A 20333-nucleotide genomic window follows, 5' to 3' on the forward strand; every position below is an offset into this window, starting at 1 on the left:
CATCCCCTGCTCCTGCTCCCTGCTGTCCTGGGCAGGGCTTCTCCCAGGACAAAGCAAACTGTGAGCTGTGCCTGCATGGAAAGGCACAGTGGGCACCACAACCACAGCAAGGCAGGGATGGGCACATCCTTCAGGGAATTCCTGCTGGGGCTGGGAACAGGAATTGCACCCCCCAGCCCAATGACCACGGGGGCCTCATATCCAGGACCAGAGGTGAAAGAACACAGAGACACCAACACTCAGTTAAGTTGTAGGAATTTATTTTAAATAACCTACAGTTGATTAAAAGGGAATTCATGATAAAAATAGAAGATACTTGTTGAGGAAAGGCTGCAGGAAATGGTCTTGCACACACACTACGCTAACAATGCCTCTAAGACTAATGATTATAGCAAAAAAAGGTTTCACATTAAAATTCTGCTTTTTAATTTTTAAAATTTTTTTACACAATTACAAAAGAAAAAAATAAAAGCCCTAAAATCTTGATTATTTTCCTTTTTGGACCAATGCTCATTTCCCTCGAAATTTATTGACCTGTGAAACTTCTTTTTACACAATAAAATCTTTCAAGTAAAAGAGGGGAGTGGGGCTTAGAAAAAAAGGAGGGGGGGGGAAAGGTAAAACAGTCTGACAAACCTAAAAAGTAGATAATTCTTGGAAGTGTACAGAGCGTGTTCAGAACAAAGGGTGATGGGAATGTCATTTGTTTCCAATTTCACTTGTTCTCAAATTCCACACACATCTTTCCATCACACGGCCCCCTCCCCCCACCCGCTCCCCAAACCTACACGATCTTTAAGATCATAAAGAAAGAAAACTGTTTAAATATTTTAAAATAATTAAAAAGAAATAAAAATTCACATTTAAAATAGGAACACTCAAGTCAGGAGGCCGATTTCCCATCATGATTTGCTCTGAACAAATGTGGTGGATTTTTGTAAATTCATGTTCCAATGCCACGACTGTTTCAAGTGACAAATTGAAAAAGATTTGGGTATTTCCATGACTATAGTGACAGCTGTAACAGGTGCGTTGGGTTCCTTAAATTTTGTTTATTTGTTAAATTCTGAAATGGGGCGGGAGGGGGAGGGGAAGGGCAGGGGTTAAGGAGTCCATTTTCTATTAAAATATAGAAGTTATTGCAAAACCCTAACTGTAAAAACGCACCAATATAATTGGATTTTGTATACAGTAGCTAAAGATTCCCACGCTCTCAGTGTGATGGTGAATTTGCCTGGCGGAAGGTTGACAAATCCCCCATCCACTTGCCCTGCCTCAAGAGAAAAACCACACAAACCAGACAGCTAGAATTTGGATCTCTGAAACATTTTTTAAATAAGTTGTCCATAGGACAACTGGCTCAGCTCCTTTAAGATATTTCCAGGTTATGCTTTCTGCAAGATGTTGGCTGTTTTATCTGATGCTTACTTGCCCCTTTCCTCCCCCTTCCCCAGCATCCAAGGACAAGTAAGGCTCACAGTTTATCAATCTCCCTAAAAACCAGGCTACTCCCTTTTCCCATAAAATTCATCTCAATAAAAACAGGTTAAAACTCATAGTCTTCCTCTGCCATGTCGATAGCCCAGGCAAATTTCTCTCGTTGGGTTTTGTTATAAATCTTCTCTATAGGAATTCCCCACTTTTTACACCTGCAGGAGAGGAGATGCTGTTAGAGTTAGGGATAAAAGGAAGGCCAGAGACCCTGCCCTTGTTGCTATGTGGGAGGACAGGACAGAGGTGAAGGAGTGGGGTGGGTCACCCCAGCATATCCCAGGCAGGGCTTACCAAGCAACAGAGATCCTGGGATCCAGATAGTTGAGTTTGGAGGTGCCCAAAGCAATCTGCTTGTTCTCCTCCCTATCTGTAGCCTGGACCTCCAGTTTCATCAGTTGCTCCTCGATCCTTTGCACTGCTTTCTTCTTGCTCTCCACTGTCCTGGCGTGGCAAAGAACAAAGCATTGAATTCCTAATGCCCTGTCAGCACTGTGGGAACCTAGAGGGACTCTGCTCAAGGTAAGCAATGCCACCAGCCACACAGGGCAGCTGTGTCAGCACAGATGGTGACAACAACACACTCAGCACATGCAATTAAGAACTGACATTTTCCAAGAGGCAAAGCAGCAATCTTAAGCAGCAGTTTTGTTTTAAAGGGTTGGAAGCAACAGCCTGAACTGTTCTGATGCTACACCCACTCCCACACCAGCCCATCTATCCCTCAGCAAGTCATGCTGTGATCCTGCTTCCAGAGCTCCTGTATCTCAGCTCCCCCGTGGCTGCTCTGCAGAGCCTACACAGAGCCCCAGCACATGGTCTGTGCCATGGGCTTCCAACGGGGAGTGGGGAACTCAGGGAGGTGCCTGTGCAATTAATTAATTAGTTAATGGTGCAAGCCCAGGCTCCCCAGGAAGGCAGCAATGTTGCACATTGCTCCTGGGCAGCAGCAGGGTGGGTGAGCACTGGCAGAGGCTCAGCTCTGAGGGCTGGGCATGAGTGACCATGACAGGAACCACAGGTCAGACCACCCCAAGGGTGGCCATTTCTTCATGCATAGAATGAAAAGGGCAAAAGAAAGCCTCCCCAAATCACAGGCCAGGAAAGGGCCCCTTCTGGGTGCATTGCTCAGCCCAGTAACACCAGCCTTACTTTTTAGACTTCTCATCCCTCCGGACCTTGGCATCAGCTTTGGCGCTTTTCAGTTCCCTCCTGGCATCAGCTAATTGCTCCTTCTTGGCATCAATCTAGGAGAGGCAAAACCAGATGGCAGCACTGAGAACGAGCTGCTGACAGCTGTGTCAGTCACCCCTGGGCAGCATGACCCAGGCAGCCAGTTTGTGACCACGTTCAGAATCTACCAGCAGTCAGATCCACTCCTGCAGAGCAATCAGGCCACTGGGCACTGCACAGCCAAGTGTGGTGAGATATCCCCCTCAGAAAACAGGGCCTCACTCATTTCCAAAGACAAGCTGGTGCTGGGAGCTTTCTCACACAGCTACAACCATGCAGGCTGAGGAATTGGCTTGGTCTGGCCTGGCCAACAAACCCTTCCTGGCAGCTTGTCTGCCTTCACTGCATCCCACCACTACCAGCTCTCTGATGGCTAAATGGAAGGATGATCCCTGATCCCTCAAGTAGGAATCAGCCCCAAATCCTACACACTGCAAGGTGTTAATGCCTCAGGCAGTTCTACTTCAGTAAGTTTGGGATTCAGGGAGATTCAGCATTTCGCAGCCCCTGTTCAACCATTGCCCTTAAACATCCCCAAGCTCTAGGATCTAGGGTGAAGGCAGCCATGTTAGGTGTTATGGAAGCAGGGGACACTGCAGTGCCAAACCAGAACTCCTTATTGTGAAGGTTATTCTAAAACCAGACTAGGAACAGACCTAACCCCTTTGGACCTCATGGCCTTCACCAGAAACAATCTGCAAAGGAAGAGGTCAAGTCAGAGGGGCATAATGTACTATGTACCACTGACAGTGGCCTGGGATTCACACAACAGGGGTGGCTGCCCACTCCAGGTTCTTTAGGGGACACAGATCAGAGCCAGAGACTGCTGCTCTCAAGTTTCAAACACTTGAACACACAGCTATAGGATGAAGGGCAGAAAAAGGGCCTGGTCTTGTTCTTTACAGGTAAAAGACAACTCAGAGAAGCCCCTTCCAGCTCACCGCTCATCTCTGAGCAGGCCGGTATCTGATGCACACCACCAACTCCTGACAGGGAAAAGCAGGCCCTGCTTTCACCCCAAGGGAAAGGAATGCTGACTCCTGAGATGCAGCCCTTGGAGCCCTCAGAGCTGGGCAGAGGGACGTACCTTGCTCTGCAGGTTCATCATGGACTTCTCGAAGGTTTTGGGCGGAGCTCTCTGGTGGTTACACAGAATGGCCACCGCTCTGTTGGCACGGTTGTAGGAGAGGATCTTTGCTGGGATGTTGTCATCCGCTGTGAAGGACAGGAGAGTGGTGAACACGTGAGTTCTCCAGGGTGTGGTGCCACAGCCAGTGTCCCACAGCCACTGCAGGACCAACCATCCCCTCCTATGTCCACTCTCAACACTGCACTCCAACTACAGGCCCAGGCCTGGCCACTTCCATCCCAGCCCCTAACTCCTTCTGGATGTTCCTTATCACCACTGACACCACCTCAACTCAACAGAGGGGAAGCACAGCCAGAGCTGGGGACAGCAGGACCACCCTGCCCAGGACACCACTGGGCTTCACAGGTGCAATGTGCCCACTTGGTAAAGCTGCAAAGGGCAAGGCAGCACTGCTCACAGGGGTTATGCATGAGCAGCATCAAACATGGGGCTGTTACACATGCACCTGCCTTGCCTGTCATCTACAGCACATAGAAAGAAACTAATAGAAGAAAACAGATTTGGTTAAGGATAGGCATAACCTGGAAAGCACACCCTGGTGTGCTCACAAGTCAGTTCTGTTCTGCTCAACTACCTTAAAAGACTGTCTGACAGCAGATTTTTGATCAGATCTCAGCTGCCTGACATTTGCACTGGGAGAACTGTTGGAAGGAAGTGGTGAACAGATACACAGCTTGTGGCTCAGCCAAGGAAGCCAGATCTGTTTTGCAGGGTAAGAACTGTTCCCCTCACAGCTTCAGGGGCAAGACTTACGATTCGTGAGCTCCTTGAGCTGCTGCTGTAGCGTGATGGAGGCATTGTAAGTACGGAATACCTTGGCTGTCAGCCCCTCCATAAGGTCTTGAAGGTGTTTATTTAAGATACTGGTCTAAAGAAGCAGAAAGGAGATGACAGTGAGCACTAGGAATGACCACAGTGTTTGTGAAACCTCTGGATCCACGGCTGACACAGATGTGCAGCTCATGGCTGAGACCTGGTGTACTCAGACCTGACCACAACAGAATAGCCACAGCATGACTGAAACCACAGCAGAAGTGAACAAAGAACCAACGAGTATTAGATTGGTAACAAGTACCACAAGTGGCCAAAAAAGATTTTTTTGGTGTGGAGGTTTTGGTTTCCAGCAACAATAAACATGCCTGGACCACCACAGTGCTCCCACAGAGCTGAGTGTGCAGACAGGGATGGCATGTGAAAATCTGTCACCTCATACATTCATCATCTCTGAACTCTGAAAAAACCTCCCCAGGTCAGTGCCAGGCAGGCTCAGCAGGACCAAGGCCCATTGCTTTGGGAACCTGTGGGCACAGCAGACAATTCAGACACCAGACTGAGACAGACTCTCACTGCTCTGAGATGCTCTGGAAGAAAATTTCCACTGAAACCATTTCTGGAACAGAGCAGCTGTTACTGCCTGGTGCAGAGCAAGCCTGTTCAGGATGCTCCACCACCCTCACCATGAACTCTGTGCTTACATTGAGGCGGTCAAAGAGGTCATCCTCAGGCTGCTTGTTCTCCATGAACAGCTGAAGATTCTTAAACACCTGCAGGAAAAGAAAACCAGGAATGTCAGGCACACAGACCAGACAGCACTGGGCAGTACTAAGTTATATGAAAGCAGGACTGCCAGGGAGCCATTAAACTGCTTTCAGGAACAGTGATGATGCTGGATGTTACGTCCCATCAGGCAAAGACCCATCTCTCAATGCAATGCTTGTGCTGCAGGTTCCTCCCCAGCAACAAGATGCCCTCATCATCCTTTGGATCAAAATGCCCTCTCATCCTTTGGATCAAAATTAGAGTCAGGAGACTTAACTGCTCTGGTGTAGCTGCCTAATAGAGAAAGAGACCCCAAAGCTACTGACTTTTCCTTACTCTCCCATTATTACTTGTGCCCTAGAGACCCCTGAACCATTTGCCATGGATTGAAGCTCCAAGAAACCAACCCTGCTGCATTGTTTCATACAATTTCATCCCAAACATGTCTCACTGGGGTAGGGAGAATAATCAAAGCATCTTTGATTATAACAGAGACCACAAATCCCAGCTCTGCATGCTCCAATTCTCCAGCTTCTCAACAATGCACATTCTTCTATAGACACCCAATATACAAAGATTTCTAGCTCCACAATACTCAACTGCACATTTTAAGAACTGAAAAAATACCAAGAGATACCAATAAATTTAAATAGAAAAATATGTTTTCTTCTTTACAAGGGAACCAAGAATTCCAGCACACATTAATTTCTGGAGCAGCAATAATTTCATTTTTTTTCAGTTGTTTTGCTCCTCAAGGCACCAACATTTACTGCTGGCTGTCATGAAATTACCACAGTATTATACACAGGGTATCTCAGACCACAGAGCTGTGGGCCAGATGCAAAGCTGTTACACCCACAAAAAATTTTTTTGATAGTGCCCACCAGGTTCATGCTGCTGGATAGGGATTGATTCTGAAATGAGGCCAAAATCACAGCAGATTTGAAACTGGTGGATAGCAGAAGTAAAAGAATTGACATGGCATAAGAAGTCTTGGCTGGCAGACACCCAAATTCATAGGCCAGAGGTAAAGGTGCACCTTCTCCATAGGCTCTGGAGCAGCCAAGATCAAGATCTACTCTGTGAGGGTTCAGCTCCAACGTGACCCAAACCACTGTGACAGAGGTGTCTATTATCAAAGCCCCAATCAAACTGCTGCTCTGCCAGTGCCAGCAGTATTTCACAACCGTTTATGCTGTCACTTGTCACACGGGCCTGCAACTCCAGCATCTATAGGTGACAAAACCAACACTGATGATGAGAATGAGACCCAGGAAGCTTGTCTAACACAGCTGTTACACTTCTCTACATCAACTCTTCAAACTGAGACCACAGGGAAGAGCTGCAAGGTGTCTGAACATCTCATCTGCTGGGCTGTGCCACACCACAAGGATGTCACACTGACTGACTTATTTTCTGGTTCAGTATCTGAGCAGTGGTAAAGCAACCTGTTAATGCCATGCAGACTGTGCTGCAACAGACTGTGCTGACCACACCTCTGTGCTATTCAGTGTGTGTATATGTGCTTGTGGAGGTGCCTCACCCTCTTCTCCACAGGGACCTTGTTGTAGTATCGGATGGAATCCTTCCCGAGGAAGTCGAACTCAACCACGTATTCCTGCCCATCCAGCTCAGGATGCAGCTTGATGTGCTCTACTCTCAGAGAGCAGCAGCCCACGGTGTCAGCTGTCTCTCCTTCTTCTTTTTCATTACCAGCTCTCAGGGCAAGCTACATTTATATCAAGACAAGAGAGGTAAGGAATTCAAACTGTCCCCAGAATAAAGAGATGCTGCAAACCTTCAGATGCTGGCCTAGAACTAGCAGGGTCCAGAGGAGAATATCTCCTTTTTTTTTTTTTTTAAGAGTTTAAGCCAAGATGCTTTACCAACTTTTGTTCATTAAGTAATTCAAACTGTGAGACAGGTCTGACTAACGGAAATGAATTTCAAAAAGTGTGGCAGTTTTTAAAAATCCAATTGACTTCCACGTGAACTCTACTTGAAGCAATTTATACAGTTCAGTTGTTCATCTTTTGTGATCCTACCTATTCACTGCACACTAAATACATTTCAAATAGCATACAGGTTATATAAATATTGGCTTGTATAAATTATCTAAATGCTACACTTGGCTGCATAAAACCACAGTGCTGGCTAAAACAATTTCTGACTTTTGAAATCTTCAGTGGTCATATGAAACCAGAATTATTCACATCAAAGTTCCCTGGTTTACATCAAACCATTTTGAACAAAACCTGTTAATTTAGTTAGTCAAGACACCATATGCTACTAGGGAGAAGCTCTCTGGGAACTGGTTTTATGTTGCTGTAAATGCATCAACACAACTGCAGTTTTCTTTATGCTGTGGTGAAGAAACTAACATAATTACAAAACCTCACAACTGTGACCTCATGCTGAAGAGGTGACAAACCAGCAGAAATTCCCAGCAGGAAAACTGAAGCAGCTGGAGACAAAAGGCCCACACAAACTTCCCACTAATCCAACTGGGTGATTCTGGGACCAGGCTGTGAGTTTTGCCTGAACTAAACAATGCTGCCTGAAATAGCTGTGTTTAGTACAATAGTTCATTGCTCTGGATTCCAGGTAATGGGAAGGAAAAGAAGCCTGCCCACCAGGAAGTCTCAGGATACCTTAGTAACTGGCCTCAATTCTGCCTTCAAGACAAACACACAGCATTCCCAAGCATTCCCAGCAGGACAGGGAGGGTGAGAGGAGCCAAGGAAGGAGCCTCACCTTATCAATGAAGTACAGTGCCACAGCTCTCTGCCGAACTTTCATCTCTTTGGATTTCCAGTCTTCTCGGTATTGATTCCGGATTTTATCTACACACTTCTTCAACCTCCGAGCTGTCTCGTACTTCTGCCAGTCCTTCTCACCCTGCAGGGAAGTTGGAACAGAGTCAGCACTACAGAGCAGGCAGAGGACTTGCTCCAATCTGCATCTCAAGGCTTTGCAAGCCCGTGTGTGGCAAACAGTCTCGCTGTACAAAAGCACTGAGATGCTGCACAGCTCAGCTTCACACTGTGCTGCCACACAGCTGCAGGTCATTCAGATTTCCATGATATTAAATACTTCCATGGAAGCAACTAGAGAGAGACACAAAAGAACACATCTTCCCTGCTTCTCAAAATACAAATGGTTTCCTTTGCTTTATTCAGATGGCACTTATGTTCTTTCAGCTGTGTAATTAAATACCCATAAAAGGCAAAAACAACATCAACAGTTCATCATCATTATTATATATTCAAGACACAGCAAAAAGAGGGCAGGAATTCACAGGGAACAGAGATATTTTTCCTCCTGTATTTGTAGGACAAACTCCGTGTTTCCAATCCAGGAAAAAATCTCTCAGAAAAAGACTTCATGAAAGGAGCTTAAATTCTTGCTTTTATGGACTTGATCCACAGACTGGGTATTTGCTCCCACAGCAGGAATTTATTTTCCTTCAGTCATGAGCTCCTCACCAGCCTTCTCAGCCAGGAGCCTGGCCGGGTTTTTAATTTTACAAACAACTAATTAACAACCCATGGTTAGAACTTCACTGCAACACCAGGCAGGGGAAGTTAAGGCCAAATGTATGTGAAATATCCACCAGAGCAAGACTGCTCTTGGATAAATTGCTTCCTTTTAGGTTTATACAGGTTAAAGGATTCCTATTAAAAATGACACAATGCTTTTCAGGAGACTTTTTCCAGATTTCACCTGCTCTCCTGGGCAGTAACTCTATCCTCTCTTTTCAAGGGGGAACAGAAGCATAGAAGCTTCCCTCTGTTTTTTAACCACTGTAGGATGAAACAGCCAGCTAGCTTAATCTCCTACCTCTCTCCTAACCACAAGCTACCTTTGCTTCTTGGAAACATGACCAGGAAAATTGCTTTGTTTTTGCTTTTTCAACTGGATCTTTACCTTAATTCTTGAGCTAGGGTTCAACATGATGTATTTGATAGAGCCTTGGATGTTCTCAGTCCATGACACCAACCAGGTCACCTTGTTATCATGCCTAACCTCCTTCCATTTGTGTCCTGGTGGAGGGGCAGGGATTTTGGAATCCCTACAGAGAATTAGAAAACAGATCATAAAAGCTAGTTAAAGAAAATCCCACCAGCATCAAAACAGAGAAGGTAATAAACAGCATTACACAAAGAAACTGCAGGGAAAGGAACTGAGGCAACACAAGTGCATTATCTCCACAAGCAGGCAACCAAGTAAATAAAATTGAACAAAGATGAGGAATGTAATTGCTACTAACATGTACCTGCTGAAGAATTATACTGTAATTGCTAGGATCATTTGTGAGCACTGTATTTAATAGTGTGGACACTTATAAGGACTAGAGAGTGAAGAAAAGCCTACCAAATCTTAGCCTTCAACATCATGGAAGACAAGGTAGGGCAACCTATGTATAAGAAAATTATTTTCTGGAAATACTAGCAGGAAAGGCAGCTTAGGCAGATGTAGGCTGTAGGCGTGAGGAAGAAAATATGTTGAAAAGTTCTACATGAAACCCATGATTGCCTTGCTCAGTCTTTGCTTGTATGACTCAGTTTCTTATCCATATGAGAACAAGACAAGCTGCATCCCTAATTCTACATGTTTGAGTATCAACTTATAGAGGGTTTTAAAAAATGAGCTCTAGAAAGCAAAGGCAGGGTGTGAAGCATGCAGTGCTCACTTGCTGCAGTTTATGATGATGTCTTCGGGCATGATGCGCCTCTTCAACATCCCCATTTTGGGATGGTTCCCACGACCTCGGAACAGACCTGGGGGCTCAATCTTAAAGTTGGCAATCCTCTCCTTGTGGTTGTCCATCACACAGTAACCATACTCCTTCAATAGCCGCTCGTTCTCCTCTTTGATTTTCTGGGAAAAGCCAAAAGCAAACATGATAGGGCCCAAGCAGCACCACACACACCTTTATATGGCAAGACTTGAAAAATTTTTACATTTGTGCCACACTAATGCTGAAGACCCAACCAAAAACCAGATCCCCATCATGGCAAGTGTATCAGACTGGCCAGAAAAGCATTCATAAAACGCACACAGCACAAACTGGAAAAAGGGAAAGAATGTGTGAAAACTCTGAAAAGTTGTATTTGAGGGAAACAAGTAAGTGCTGGTGAAGGCAGCTACAATTTTGCCACAACAGAGGGGTGTATCTCTATCCATATCTCTCAGCTTCAAGGGTATCCTCAGCACAGTACTGCTATTTTATATTTTATACTGAGCATTTGACATCCACTGGACTTCCTGTCTTGTTGTTTATGTATAAAAATTCCGTGTATAAAAGACTTCAGTGTTTGAACTCAGCATCAGAAAGCAGGCAAAGGAATGTCTCCAGGCTGCTGCATGTCAAGCCTGTGTCAGCAAATGGTTTCACAAGCAGAACACAGTCTTCTAAGAAAGAATGTGCTGAGATTTCACTGCATACTTCTGTGCCTGAACTCTAATTATATAGCAGGAAAAATAAAAACACTGCAGCTCAAAATAAAACATCTGACCCACAGACAGCACTGCTGCACCAGCTAAGAAACAGAAAAAGCCACTTCTGCTCCGTTTTAAGAGCCACCATGGACAGGAACTCAAGGGCTCACCCACATTTATCAGACAGAAACAGCAGGAAGACAAGGGCTCTCCATTTTGATGGGATCCCTCTGATCCCAAAGGCTGTAATTCCAAGCTGCCAGGCCTTTCATTCAAAGGACAGCTACTACAGCATTGCAGAAGATCAACTGAGAACTTGGGGGAAGTTTCCACCTTCCAACATTCATTGCAGTTAATTTAATTCTTAACCTATGAGACATGTGGCCATGCTGCTGGATAATAAAGTTCATTTTTTATTCAAAAAACAGCATTACTTGATGTTTAAGATTTCTTCTCTCATTTTATTCACTAATGGCATTGCTGTATCCTTTCCACCATCCTGATCTAAGCCATCCTTAACTGACTATCCACTGCTCATTATTTCCCAGGGACCAATGAGCCCAGAGGCAGCACCTCTGATTCTCTTTATTGACTTAAGCAGTTACTTAACTTAAGCAGTTACTGGCTTAACTTTCTTTCCCTAAGCAGGATCAGCCCTATCAATATCACTTCAAGCCAGGATGAAGATTCAGCTGTAAACACAGAGCTCTGCCCTACCTGAGCTGCACAGCTCACATGAAAGCAATAATCTGAAAGCTGGTGAAAAACACTGACATATGCACAGCAAGGGGAATGATTGCACAAAGATGTTTACAACCATGAAGCCTCCTAGAATTCCCACTGGTACCTGTTTTTCCTCCTTGGACATCTGTTTCCTAGCTTCTGACTGAGCTTTGAAATACTGGCTCATGTGGGTGAAGTCACACTTGCTGAGGCTGGTGATAGTGCTCTTCTCTTCAGAGGTCATTTCCTTGCAGAAGGAAAGCAGTGCTTTAAGTTTACACACACAGAAAGTTTTCATGCATAGCAGAGCTTACCCTACTCCAGGCAGCCTAAACAGGAACAACAGGCAGGTTCTCAAAATAACCCCCCCAGGAATCCCCAAATTCTTGCACAGGCTGACTCCAGCTGAGGTCAGAGGAAAGGACAAGCAGCAGATCCCATGGAGCACTGGCCTTGCAGGGTTCTGATGTCCCCAAGCATTGTCCAATGCTTCACCACTTTCCAAAGAACTCCCACCCCCTGACTGGGACTGCTGAGGGATGGGGAGAAAAACCCAGAAATATATCCAGGAAAATTGCACCAAACTTATCTAAGGCTTGCTGTTACATCTGATGACTGAAGTGAACATCTGTTTGGAAGGGGTTTCCTTGTAGCAAACCTGGCTCTTACACAAGGCATTAACAGACAAGTCAGCTACACCCCATGGTGCTGCAACAGAGGAACCTGACTTTGTTGGTTTAGAAAGGCATTTATGGTGGGGTCCTTCCTGGTGAAACTACAGGATAAATGGGAAACTTCACAGCTACTGTCTGAGGCAGCTTTTAGTTGCCTCAAGCCAACCTTACCGTGCATGGAACAGCAGCCCCTTTTCTCTGGCCAGTGCTGAGGAGACACTGGCCATGTTCACAGTCACTGCAGCCCAGGACTATGTGCATACCTTCCTCCAGTCCTTGAAGAAGTTTTTCCTGAAGATCTCCTTTGTAGTGTACTCATGATCAAGCATTTTTGCAAAGAATGTGGCAACTTCTTCTGCTTTGGTACTCAGCTTCATGACTTTACCTACAAAGAAAGGTTTTCTTCTTAAAGAAAATGGTAAACAGGAATCAAAGTCATAAAGAGAACATAGTAACTACCCTAAAGGATTATATTTTTACTATGGAGAAGTTTGTCTTAAAATGTTACATAATACAGCAACTTGAATGGACAAAGGAAACAGAGGAGCACAATTGCTTGACTTCCACCACAAACATTTTGAAAAAAATTTCCTCTGGAATCTAAACATTAAAAAAAGCAACAGCAATTTGATGTGAGGCAGGTCTGGGCTGCAGGGCAGGAAGGGGAAAAGGCCTGCTGCAGGAAACCCTCTGCTGAGCCACCCCCGTGCTGGGTGTGCTCCTGGGGTGACACAGCTGTTTGATGTCAAAAAGGCAGGGACTTTATCAAATTTCATATTCCAGCACTCAGACATGTGGGAAAAATAGTCCCTGTATTCCTTTTCAATGCACAGACAGACTCCACCTTGGAACACCCCTTCCAGCCTTTAGCTGCTTGTAGGCAGGAAGAGCCCTTCCTCTGGATACTCTACAAACAGGCTGGAGAGAGATGCCAAATATTGAACTCTCCCCTCATTGCAAGGAAACGTGTCAGGGTTCTGCTAATTGTTCTCTCTGCTGTGGGAATGCACTCCTGCCTCTCCAAAGCAGGCTCAAAAGGCAGCCATTTTTAAGAAAGACTGAGCTGTCCGTGAATGGAGGGGTCACATTCCAGCTTCTCTGCATGACTACAGCACAAAGTGGAATTGCTGCAAGGGGAGAATGAAGCACAAGGGAAAGAGGCTGCTGCTGCATCGAGGCTGTGCATTCAACATCTGACATTCCTATCGAGCATTTTTTGGTCTTGACTGCATTCCTGATGAAATGTGGGGTGCCAGTGATCCCTCTGAAGGATTCTGCATGCAGCTCACATCTCCAGTTAGTTTAGTTGCAAGAAATATTTAAAGTTCCAATGCTTGGCCGTCAATACCTGGAGATTTTTAACAGCCATTTTACTGCACACTAGTGAACACAGGAAACTGTTCAATCTCTGCTCTTGGAAAAAAACATACCATGCTTTGGGTTTACTACATATTTTCAAAAGTTGCATCATCTCTAAAATTAAAGCATGGGAGTCAGCTAAAAAGCCTTAAGATCTATAAAGTCTTGTAAAACAGGACTTAGCAAAACGTCCTCCCAATGATCTGAGAATATTCCACAATTAAATTAAACCAACAGTAACTCTGCCAATTTTTAAGCTGTAACCTAAAATACAGCATTTGTTTGCTTATAACAGGAAATGGGGGAAGGGAGAGACAGCAAGGGAAACTGTTTTTCCAGGCTACAATTTCAGCTTGACAGAGGCTATGGAGTTAGTAACATGTTAGGGGGCTAAAATGTCTGATATTTTTCCCAGCTAGATGAAGGCTCAGTCACCTTTATCTAATCACTTTAGAATACATTTCATTGGAAACAATTTCCTTTTTTTTTTTTCACAAAGGTTTGAAAAGGCTCTTAGTGACAGTGCTAGTAAAGAAAGGATTTATTGCAGAGGCATATAAATCAGGCATACCTGATTTAAAACTGAAAACCAGAAAGCAACCAGGGGACATAACAAGCAGAAGAAACCCCATGGCCATGACTGCAAGTGCCACACTCTTACCTTGCCCCATCTACAGAAAAATGTGGAAGTCAGAGCCACCTCTGGCCTGTGAGCAGTGACTGGTTAACCCACAGGCACTGAAAAAGGATGGCTTTGGCATTTCAAGTTCCTTCCCCGAGTCAGTACCGCAGGCACTTCCAAGAGCCCCAGCAGTTTTTATGTGAGATGAAAGCAGGCAGTGAATCCCTAGGCCAGGGACAGATTCCTCCGGTGTGAGCCGGCTGCTGGCCAGCCACAGCCTCATTACTGGGCTCTACAAATCACCCTGGGATAATCTTGAAATGAGACAATGCCTTGTGAGCACAGACAGAGGCTCTCAGCAGCTGCTGTGTAAATCAGAGTTCTGATTTTTTGCCTAGTTTCTCAAGGAAGACTTATGGGATGTCTTTATTTGCCAGATCCCCTCCCAGCCCAACCCATGACTGTTGAGCTTATTGATGAATTTCTGTGATGACAGAGGCAGAAGTTGCAGAAGTTGCAGAAATCCCTGCAGAGGCTCTGTGAAATAGATGGCTGGAGAGATGAGGAGCTTATTGCTGTCTGCACCAAGGGATAGCACAGTGCAATCTGCCCCTCCCCTTCTCTAGACAACAGGAGAGATCATGCATTTTTCAGTACAGGAAAACAATCTCCAACTTTGCATCAGTTCTTATCAAACCCTAAGAAAGAAGGCTGCAGACATCCTTGATCACTGTGCTACTTGCTTGGACATGGCCTTTAATAGGCTTCAGCATATTTATTTCACTACTTTGCTGCTGAAAATGTAATGCCACCTATTCCTCAGTATTTCAAAACACTGTGTCATGTCACATGAAAACAGCACGTTGCTCCTGGAAGAGTTCCATGTGCAGATGTCCCCATCACCAAAAATTACATTTTCATCCATTCAAATACCTCCCACTTAATTCAATCCTGGGTTAATTTGATCCTTCATTTAACATGATCACAGAAAGGAAACACACAGGTCATCAAGTCCAGGCTCCAACAGGCATCACATCATATAATCCCTTTCACATGAGCCTCTACCAGCCAGGCAGCCCAGGATACTTAAATCCCACACCAATTAGTTCTACCACAGGCAGTGGTCAGGAAATGGGACCGTGACTTACATGAGAGGGCTGTGTCCTTGAGCCCAGGGTCATCCCATTCATTCCTACAAGATCCTAATCATCTGTACCCAAATTCAATTGTCTTTTATTTCGCTCATGTCACTAAATGATGATGAATTTCACCATGGATGATGGAAGTTGCAGTTCTTGAGGTTAAAGAAAACAAGAGCAAGCCTAGAGGTGACCAGTGATGAGGCAGCTACAATTACATACTCCACTGGTCACTGCTACTCTGAGGCATCAGACACCCTCATTCTGCTAAGGAACCGGAGAGATTCACCCCCATAAGGGACTGAGAGCAGGTTCAATCCCTGTGTCACTTCAGTGAGCAGAATTCAGCAGGCTCAGGTAAATTTCTTTCCATCCACAACCTCACTTTGCTGCTGAGGAGCTGATTTAAGTGAACCACTAAAACTCAACCACCTCCTCAGCTCTTCAGTCCCCAGAAGAACACTGCAATACCCTGAGATGTTTATTTCCCTTCCTAGCAAGTAGAAACACAGATTAACTCACCATCATAATAAAACTTGACATTTTCAGGCAGAGGTTCATATGGTGGAGCAAATACAGGACCTTTGTGCTCTAGGAACTTCCATTTGATGCCTTCAGGGTAGCGCTCTTCTTCCCACCTTCAAGAGAGAAATATGAACCAATACAATTTTAAGCTCCCAATCTTCATTTTATTACTGTGTGGGTATGAGAGTATGCTAAACCAGCAAGAAATCACTGCTTTGTCAGGTACACACCAACAACAAATACTCAATGTACTATCACCATTTAATCCCTTTTTTTTTCTTTTTCTTTTTCCAAAAGCACAGTCATAACCATGAGCAGAACAACTTGGGCTGCAGATTATCTGATGCCATCCTATTCCTCACCTCTCATGTGCTCCTCTTTTCACAAAATCACACAGCAGAAATTGCTTAGATCTTAAGAAAATAAGACTTGGACCCTGTAAACCAGCAAGGATCATGCCAAATTAGTTTCAGCTGTGATCTAACATCAGGTCCAGGATGCCTGCTCAGCAAAGTCAAACAATTGTGGTATATTATGCAGCTGCTTTCAGATGTGGACAATATGCCATTAAGGGCAGAGATAAAGAAACAGATGCTCATTTATGACCTAAATGAGAACAAACCTGCTTGGACAAGAAAGACTAAAACCTGCTCTGTCATTTTAAATTCATTCCAATTCTCTGGGTAAGAAAAGCATAGTTGAATAAAAACAGAGCAGCCCAGAAAACTGCATGTTTGCCTTAAAGACGCTCTATAAAAAATGCTCTATAAAAATGCTTTGCAAGTGATGCATTTGGTATCACAACACAGCAAGGCAGGCGCCACCAATCCCACATTCCAAGGGAACAGGGTCAGCAATTCATCTGCAGAGAAAAGGGTCCTGCCAGGCCAGGATCCTCCCCCCAGTTCCCAGTGCCCAGGCCACTGATTCCACACTCTTCCCCTCCAAGCTCCTTTCATGATTACCACGACATTATGCTACATGCTGCTGGCACAGGATTCCCTGCTGGGAAAGGCTATTTCACCTTAGTGATCAATCAACTGGAAGACCATTAACCTGTCACAGCACTCAGTCTCTGAATTGCCCAGACGACTTTGTTGAGCAGCCATGACAATAAAAAAAAGGAGTTTAAGCTTCTGTCTGGTGTCAGCCCTAAAGAGCAGCATTCCCATTCCAGGTGCCACAGCAGCTGAGGAAGGATGTGCATGGACTGCCTCCATCTCAGGAGCTGTGATGCACTGACTGATTGCTTCATCTCTACTGAGATAGAAGTCACAGCGTGGAAGATAAACACTGTACAGAGAGAAGAGTTTCTGCTAGAAGACGCTCAAAATGCTTCACTCGTGTCTATACATCAACAATTTAGGAACAGCAGCAACACAGCAGCTGGCTGGAGTTTGAAAGGCACCATCTTTGACCACACCACTGGACCTGACTTCTTCTGATGAGATTCAACAGCTTTAACAGCAAAGCACCCAAACCCAGCTATCAATACAGAAGTGCATGTCAGACTTCAGTCCCTGGCTGAAAAGAAGGCTTGAGTAAACCATGTTGATATAAGAAACCAATATTGACACAGATTCCAAATATTTACATTCCTAATGATTGTTGTGCTTTGTTTTATTTTTCTTTTATTAATTAGAAGCTAGAAATATAAATATTTTGTCAAACACAGGCCTAGGTTCTTCCACCCAGAAGCTCCTTTCAGCAAAATAAATCTAAACCACTCTCAGCCAGAATAAGCTTCTTCTCTCTCACAATGAGCAATTTTATTCCAGTAAGAATAAAATAAGGGCATCATTCACAGTAGTTACTGCTTTTCAGGACAGGTTTGTCATTCTTGTTTTTTTTAATTTATTCCTCTGGTATTTACTTGGTGAGAAATTCAGTACCTCTATCCCTTTCTGTTCTTTTACAAAGGATGCATGTAAAATAAGTATTAGAAAGGCAGCAGTTCAAAGAGATAGCAGAAGGACATTGTGCCTTCTGGGAAGGCTACAAGGAAACATGGGATTCATGGGGTAGTTTCTAGGCTCAAAACTACCAGAAAGTGTGCCCCCAAAAGACTACAAACCATCCCCAATCCCACCTCCACCTTCCTACACATCACACATAAGCATTAAGACAAAAGATAAAAGTGAGTCTCCTGAGTGTAGCTCATTTTTCATCCTCATTTAGTTTCAAACAGGAAAAGCATTACAGCACCACTGCCCTTGGCAGTTTCTGGTTCTAAAGCAACGTTGTACACATGATTTTGTGGGAGAATGCTGCCTCACTGATTCCAGCAACAACTCATCAGTCATATAGGCTTCTTAATTAAATCCCACATCAACCCTGTCTAAATATGCCAGGGTGGCTCAGGAAGGAAAAGTTGGAGAAGATCTTTCAAGTGGAATGAAAAGAGAGAACATTCTTGGGGGGAAAAAAATCCAGAACATACCTCAGGGATATGTTATTTCAAGGAAATGAACTTGCTATAACACAAGGTGGGAGAAGTGCTCCTGAGGTGCACTTCTGGATCACATTGTTCACATGCCGATGGGGCATGAAAATGACCTCTGCAAGAGCTGCACACAGTGATGAATGAGGCTGGTGCCTTGGGGATGTCTGCATCAAGCATTCACACAAGTGAGGATCAAAATGCTCAAGGCAGCAAGCACTTGAGGAGGCAGCCAAAAAAAGGTATCAGACACTCAGAAAATTGAGTCAGATGGAACATAAAATGCCCTTAAGAGAAACAAGTGAAGTGCAGATGAAACCTTGTCCTGCAGAGACAGGCTATACAGAACTGCAGATGGATGACAGGAACATCAGCAGAAGGAATCAGCTACCTTGTGCCAAATAATGCAAAACATGCTTTCCAAGGCACTTTTCCTCAGCAGTAAGCACAAACTGCAGGGCTTAACACCACTACAGGGGCCTGTGCTGCCCAGGTGAGTGAGGGGCGATCAGCACAGCTTTCCAGTAAAGGTCTGCTGTTCAAGGACACAGCCCACAATAGAAGGGAGCTGGGATAACAGGATATGGTTCGACAGAACCAGTAAGGGGAGCTGAGACAAAGCCAAAAAGACAACAGATTGTTAAGGCTTAAAAAGACCTTCTGTATCTTCCTATTGCTTTGTGTCCCTGTAGTTTGGTAATGTTACAGCACATTAAATATGCTGTCAAAGGATTTGAGAAAAAAGTGGATTGCTAAGGGAAAAGGGGAAGTTTTGGGGAGAGGCTGTAAACCCAAGTTTCTAAGGGAGTATTCAAGTATGAAAAAGATTTGCAAGTGCTGATGTTCTGAGGAAGTTGTGACAGTTAAAGAGAAATATGTAAAGACTATAAACACTACAAAAGATTTTTTTCTTTTTAAGGATGAATCAGTAATAGTGCCAATAAAGGAGTAAAGGATTGAACCTGACAGGATTGAAGAAGATTGCAAAGACTTTCCCCAACTCTACAGATCTATTAAAAATAGCCAAATGATCTGAGAAAAGATCAAGGAAACATCCCTGAAAGGTCATAAAAATACATTACAGGTGGGCAGAAAACACACATGCTTTCAAGAAGTACACAGGCACTAAAATGAGGGAAGTACTAAGGCCAAAATTTCAACACACACAAAATGGTAGCTCCCTCAAATCTAGAAATAACAGCTTAAATTACTATGGAAGGTTAAAAGTATCCAGCAGGTTTCTTACACAGAGCACTACTGATGCATCACAAGTTTGTCTTCCAAATGAACCACAAAGGTCAGACTTATTTAAAAAAGGTTCTAAAAAAATTTAGAGTGGGTGAAAGTACAACTTCAGTGATGTTACCTAAGGATCCTGGGCAAGACAGAAAGTGTTCTTCATTTAAAACTCATTTTCAGAAATCATCTGTCAAACAGGCTGAGCTAACTGGTCACTTGATCAAGTCTCATTTTTGTGCCAGAGGCAGGAGCAGTTTTGAGAAGCACAGCTGACACCCACTCATGCTGTACCTCCATGGAACACAGATAAGTTCTACTAGAATACTGATTAACACATCTGCACACATTAAAATATTCCTTAATCCACCTGCACCTATTAATATATTCCTGCTGACACCCCCAAGCCTCCAAGCTTTCGTAGTGCTCTGAAGAGTTTCAGCACAGAGCAGCTTCTGGGCACAAGAATATTGGTATCTGATCATTACAGGCAGCCTCTAAATGACACAGATACGGGAAAAAAAAAAAAACCAACCACCCAGACAACCCTACAAAACACTTATTTCCTGTTTTAGGGATATCGCTTCTACTTCAGAGGATGAACGCAGTGAATGAGATATTTATTTAGAGCTTACCAGAAAGTAAGCCAATTACTCAGAACAAATCCTCATGAATCAACAGAAGAGAAAGCCAGATGTGCTTATTCAGCCAGCATGGGAGGTACAGGCAAGTCCAGGTGCAGATGGGAGCCTACAGCACT

At 44.3% G+C, this 20333-nt stretch overlaps 1 protein-coding gene across 1 annotated transcript in view; it reads right to left on the bottom strand.

The window, feature by feature from the left end:
- Positions 1 to 245: 245 nt before the first annotated feature.
- TOP1 (DNA topoisomerase I) overlaps positions 246 to 20333 on the bottom strand; it is a 65924-nt gene continuing 45836 nt past the window's right edge. The window contains exons 9-21 of the mRNA XM_030962986.1: positions 15895 to 16010; positions 12516 to 12637; positions 11703 to 11825; positions 10107 to 10294; positions 9341 to 9485; positions 8168 to 8311; positions 6957 to 7142; positions 5350 to 5418; positions 4628 to 4742; positions 3812 to 3939; positions 2644 to 2738; positions 1786 to 1935; positions 246 to 1649 (exon numbers count right to left, since the gene is read on the bottom strand). Of these exons, the coding sequence (XP_030818846.1) occupies positions 1547 to 1649; positions 1786 to 1935; positions 2644 to 2738; positions 3812 to 3939; positions 4628 to 4742; positions 5350 to 5418; positions 6957 to 7142; positions 8168 to 8311; positions 9341 to 9485; positions 10107 to 10294; positions 11703 to 11825; positions 12516 to 12637; positions 15895 to 16010 (1684 nt within the window). The 3' untranslated portion in view covers positions 246 to 1546. The remainder of the gene's footprint in view (positions 1650 to 1785; positions 1936 to 2643; positions 2739 to 3811; positions 3940 to 4627; positions 4743 to 5349; positions 5419 to 6956; positions 7143 to 8167; positions 8312 to 9340; positions 9486 to 10106; positions 10295 to 11702; positions 11826 to 12515; positions 12638 to 15894; positions 16011 to 20333) is intronic.

This window comes from Camarhynchus parvulus, chromosome 20 (genome assembly GCF_901933205.1).
Source record: "Camarhynchus parvulus chromosome 20, STF_HiC, whole genome shotgun sequence".
In the NCBI taxonomy this organism is placed as follows: domain Eukaryota; kingdom Metazoa; phylum Chordata; class Aves; order Passeriformes; family Thraupidae; genus Camarhynchus; species Camarhynchus parvulus.